General features: G+C 41.8%; 1 protein-coding gene across 1 annotated transcript in view; it reads left to right on the forward strand.

Moving 5' to 3' along the window:
• Window positions 1-5749, forward strand: part of fat3a (FAT atypical cadherin 3a) — a gene marked incomplete at both ends in the record, with an annotated part of 121436 nt that extends 115687 nt beyond the window's left edge. Inside the window, one exon of the mRNA XM_079246235.1 lies at window positions 5157-5749. Within this exon, the coding sequence (XP_079102361.1) occupies window positions 5157-5749 (593 nt within the window). The remainder of the gene's footprint in view (window positions 1-5156) is intronic.
• Between the last annotated feature and the right edge of the window lie 251 nt (window positions 5750-6000).

A 6000-nucleotide genomic window follows, 5' to 3' on the forward strand; every position in this document is an offset into this window, starting at 1 on the left:
CTCTTTATAAATAAACTTTACTTACTTTACTTACTTACTTACACTATGTGAACTTCCAAAGCGTGAACATAGATAAACAGCCAGCCAAACTCCTTTTCATGAGCCAGGATAGCGAGCGAACTTGCTCCTTTATTCTCCTTATGCACACACAAATTGCATCATGGTGACAGCATTGAATTGGAGTGAAACTAAAAGAGATACAAAAAAATACTCTTACTAAAGTCTTATCTTACTGAAACAGGTAAGTAACGGGTATATATAAATGCTTATGTTGATAGGATAAGATAAACAATATCTTTGTATCAGAAAAGTATGCATTACAGTTACCTGAAGTTACACAAACTTACAGATGAAATTTAATACAGCCTGAACAAAACATTCTTATCAACTTTGAGGGATGTACACAACTTCTGGTACTTACAGCCATTGCTTTCTGAAGGATTAACACAAAGGATGGCTTTGGATTCCTTGAAGTAAAACAGATGCAGCCATGATCTTTCCTATTCAGAGCTTTTCTTACTTCCTACTTCCTGGTTTCTAACAGATGTCAAAATAAAACTCCACAACTCTAACTTCAACTTCCTTTTCCTCACATTACAAAATAAAAGTCTCACAATTAGCTTTTTCCTTTTTAGTAAATAATCCCAACATAATAACCTTCAGCAGAACACTTGGTCACATTATAAAAATAAACTCAGGGCAGAACATATGCCTTCAGGGATTGGCCAGTGTAGGTGGGTGGATTATGAATTAAATAAATGAAAATGTCGGCAAAAAGACAAATTTGGTAAATGTTGGGCTGATTTTAGAAGAGTTAGTAACTGACTGGTAAAAGACACAAAACCTAAGATACAGATTTTTTTTAAAAATAACACTGTTTTTCTCTTGGAGATAAACGTGCGATTACCATATTTTCCTCGGACAGTTGATGGTGCTAGGCCCTAAAGATGGCGGCCGCTAAATATCCATGACATCAGTGAAACCCATGAATAGAAAATAATGGAGGACATACATGCTCAGTTGAGTGTAATGTGTGGAAAGCCAGCCTTGGATTCATGATATCCACAGCATACTTGCTATAGACACTGTAAATGGCTCTTTTGTGTGCTGAGTTCCTCAGTCACTAAGTTATTTTCCAGTGTCCAATATAAGGCGTCCAGCCAAGGTCCAGTCACAAAGTTCTTTTCCAGTGTCCAATATAAACCGTCCAGCCAAGGTCCAGTCACTAAGTTCTTTTCCAGTGTCCAATATAAGGCGTCCTGCCAAGTTCCAGTCACTAAGTTCTTTTCCAGTGTCCAATATAAGTCGTCCAGCCAAGGTCCAGTCACTAAGTTATTTTCCAGTGTCCAATATAAGCCGTCCAGCCAAGGTCCAGTCACTAAGTTATTTTCCAGTGTCCAATATAAGCCGTCCAGCCAAGGTCCAGTCACTAAGTTCTTTTCCAGTGTCCAATATAAACCGTCCAGCCAAGGTCCAGTCACTAAGTTCTTTTCCAGTGTCCAATATAAGGCGTCCTGCCAAGTTCCAGTCACTAAGTTCTTTTCCAGTGTCCAATATAAGTCGTCCAGCCAAGGTCCAGTCACTAAGTTCTTTTCCAGTGTCCAATATAAGCCGTCCAGCCAAGGTCCAGTCACTAAGTTCTTTTCCAGTGTCCAATATAAGCCGTCCAGTCACTAAGTTCTTTTCCAGTGTCCAATATAAGGTGTCCTGCCAAGTTCCAGTCACTAAGTTATTTTCCAGTGTCCAATATAAGGTGTCCAGCCAAGGTCCAGTCACTAAGTTATTTTCCAGTGTCCAATATAAGCCGTCCAGCCAAGGTCCAGTCACTAAGTTATTTTCCAGTGTCCAATATAAGCCGTCCAGCCAAGGTCCAGTCACTAAGTTCTTTTCCAGTGTCCAATATAAGGCGTCCTGCCAAGTTCCAGTCACTAAGTTATTTTCCAGTGTCCAATATAAGCCGTCCAGCCAAGTTCCAGTCACTAAGTTAATTCCAGTGTCCAATATAAGCCGTCCAGCCAAGGTCCAGTCACTAAGTCCTTTTCCAGTGTCCAATATAAGCCGTCCAGTTCAACCAGTGACCCTACATGCAACAAAAAAAGCAGCCTGCCGCAGCTCACCAAATCTGCCCTACAAAGTATAAACCTGTAAAATAAGCCTGGAGGGAATTTAAGGCTCAGAATGAAATCTAACAAGATGGAAAAGCAGTAAAAGGGCAAATTCTTTACCTTTTATAAAAATACATTTATATTGATCGTCTTCAACCTGATTTTTGCCATGAAAAGTGATGAGATGCACTCAGCTTCTGTTATCTGTTTGGTCCTTTGACTTTTTTAACCTAAATCAGATGTTTTAGTGGAAGAAGTTTTGTATCTTTCCCCAAATATCTGCACACTCAAAAATAGAGGTACCAGCTTGTACCTAAAAAGGTACAAATGCGTGTCGCTGGGGGTGTACTCTTTTGAGAGACATTTCTGTACCCTTCAGTTCTGGTCTATTTTTGTACCTTATCAAGTTCAACCTCACCTTTTCATGTTATGTTTTTTTACGTTTTCCACAGCATTAGGCCTGGTCCATGGAACTTAGCAATATTATCTTATCTTTAATCTAGAAATAATCTTCAAAAACTCAAAATACTGACCAGCCATACACTTAGTTTGCAGCATCTGACCTTCATTGTCAGGTGTAGTAAATGACTGTTAAGTAGTACTACTGTCATCACTCAACTCTGCTCCAGTTTGTAACATTACAGCCATTAACATTACATTTTTCAATGCTGCAGGTACCCTGATGGTCAAAATGGTACAAATTTGTACTTTATGTCACTGTGAACCCTTTTTCGTACTCTGAAGGTGTGCTTCTGATCTCTTAAAGACCAGTATTGTACTTTTGAGAGAACGTTTCTTTAAAATGTACCTATAGGTACAGAAATGTCCTTATCTTGTACCTCTATTTTTGAGAGTGTGCTTCATCCTCTCTGCTTCACATGGAAAAGAAGGACCCAGAAGGGTCAAATTCCCCGTTCCGAACATCCATGTCCACGATGAGCCGCCGTTCATTGTGAATGATGAAGCTATCTTGTTAAGGTGGTGTTGTGATGAGGATTGTACATAAACAAGCAAAAGTGGAGAAGAAGGTGGAGTATCTGGAACCCGGCGTAGCTCCGTCCTGATCAGGAAACTCCTGGAGTATCTGGAACCCGGCGTAGCTCCATCCTGATCAGGAAACTCCTGGAGTATCTGGAACCCAGCGTAGCTCCGTCCTGGAAACTCCTGGAGTATCTGGAACCCGGCGTAGCTCCATCCTGGAAACTCCTGGAGTATCTGGAACCTGGCATAGCTCCGTCCTGGAAACTTGTATCTGGAACCCGGCGTAGCTCCGTCCTGATCAGGAAACTCCTGGAGTATCTGGAACCCGGCGTAGCTCCATCCTGATCAGGAAACTCCTGGAGTATCTGGAACCTGGTGTCCATCTGTCCCAGGTATTCCCAGCAGCAGTAACAAAGCTGCAGTCTGCAGAACACCTCCAGCCTCTGCAGGGGAAGAACTTTATACCAGGTGATGGTAAGCTAACCTGGACAGTGGTGCACATTGTAAATATTTTATTTATCTTGTTATTTTTTTTTCACTTGGAAAAGAAAAACTGTTTTACTGTGAAACTGCAATAAAATGTTGACAAAAGTGACTGGTTTCACTGGTTTAACTGGTATTATACAGGAAAGGAAAACACTGAACTCAGTTCTCCTGAGTTGCTCCATAGTCAGCTGTCTATGTATTGTTGATGTTTTGTAGTGGAAATGTCGATGCAGTTGGTTTCCAGTCCTGCCTACTGGTGGGCTTTGGACCTGGTTCATGCATCTTCTCACTTTCGTATATCTAAGGATAATATAAATACGTTAGTTTTTGTTTTTGTTTTTTTTAGATCATTTTAATTTTCTAATTTATATTAAAACATGTCTGTGACACAGTAGTTGCATTGTCATGGCAACAACTTGTGGTAGATGGTGGCTGAGCCCAAATGTCCACACTGTTCCCTACATGGTGCTCACACCATTTTCTAGGGATGTCTGAATGAATTAATCAATTTGGTGCAGATCATGTATTTCTGCAAAGATATGAGTGAACCGTATTTCATGGCGAGAAAGCTTTTTCCATCAGTTGCCACGGTAACATGCTTTGTCCAATTGGAAAGATCTGACTAACTTTTGGTCCCCATCTTGTCGCGAAGCTTTCTGGAGATTCGAAGCCGGTCGCATCGATGTGACTAGTTCGTTCAAATACAATGCACTTAAAGTGATAAAAGGGCATAAACGCCAAGATGGCGGACACCCCGTTGCCACGGTAACAGGTGCTTAATTGACTTTTTTGCTCGTCTTGGGTTGGGAGACATGTGTGCCGAATGTCTGCAGGAAACTGGCCCTTAATGACCAGAGTTGGTGATTGAGGGGATGAGAACAAGACAAAGACTCAAAAAGTCTCAGAAGTCGGGAGAGCAGGGATATTCCCAGAAATGACTAAATAAGTTAATAAATCATCTCTTCTGAGATGTCAACTATCTTGATTGTTCGGTCTGCAGTGAGACTGCACTGGAAAACTACCTGATCAGATGAATTCCTAGAAATAAAGTCAACTTTCTGTTTTTTTTCCTTCCTTAAACTGTGATTGGTCCATTGTCTTCATAGAGCCTGTTTTGCATGTCATACACCCTTCCACACTCTTAAAATGTTTTCTGTGCAGGTTATCCCTCAAAAGCTTCATTCCAGCAGTTTAGAGGCTAAAAGAAGATCTTTTTGTCTGGTATAAACGTATGGAATTTAGGTTTCTCACCGAACCTGCCTGCCTTGTGTTTTGTGATGTGTCTACATTTCCTGATGTTTTATGAACGCATGTCTTCTCAACATCTCTATACTGTAGAGCAGGGGTGTCAAACTTTGATTCTTGAGGGTTGCAATCTAGGATAGCATCACATCTGCTGTAAATTAACTCTTTGTCACATAAAATGCTCTATTTCTGGCAGCTGTGTTGAGCAGAGAAACAAGAGCCTGCAGGATAATGGTGTCACAGTTTGACTCCTGTGCTATACAGAGTAGTGAGACTATGGAGACCTGAAGCTTTCACTGTTGAGATTGTTGCTAACCATATGCTCCTTTTACTGTCTAGCTTATCACTGGGACACATCAGACTGGATGCCAAGCACAAAGCTTTTAGACACTGAAGAAGTGCAGAGCTACAAGACAGGTCCTGGCAGTGTCTGCTCAACCCCTTGCCTTGGAGGAGGCGGCCACGACCTGGAATCAGACTACTACCTGGGAGGCTGTGATGTTGACAGTGACTATCCCCTCCACAATGAGGAGTTTCTGAACAAAGAGCCGCCACAAACCCCAATGCCCAAAGGAGAGGACTATCCGGAGCCCTATAAGCCACTATTTGCCACCCGTCAGATATCAAAGGAGGACATTGTCAACTCTACCAGTATGAACCATCAGCATGCAAGACTACACTTTCACCCCAGCCAATACCTGCCTCCCCACCAGCTGCCTACCACTCCAGCAAGTGAAGTAATGCCAGTAAATGGGGACATAGCTGACTCTTTGTGGCTGAACATGCACATGTCACTCGGCTCATCAGCAGCCTCTGACATGTCAGCTCTTTGCAGGCTGGACTCAGAACATGACAGTGATTGCGAAAACATTGATGATCTCCATCAGGGAGCGACTATTATCACTGACTCACAGCAACAGACTGAAGTGTAATAGTGCCAAGAAGTATAGATGTACAGTGGGACCAAAGGAGAATGTCAATAGGGTTAGAGTCATCCGAATGCTTCATAATGCTCAAGCTATAAACAAAAAATACCTAACCTCGCAAATAAATACATTTCATCGATACTAGTCTCCAATGCAACTATATCCAGACATTACAATGTGTGTTTTGAGAAATGTCATTGTACCACAGGCGACCGGCTCCCACTCCCACCTGTGCTGAGCTGTAATGGTAATTGTTC

This window comes from Telmatherina bonti, assembly GCF_933228915.1.
Source record: "Telmatherina bonti genome assembly, chromosome: 9".
NCBI classification, from domain to species: Eukaryota; Metazoa; Chordata; class Actinopteri; order Atheriniformes; family Telmatherinidae; genus Telmatherina; species Telmatherina bonti.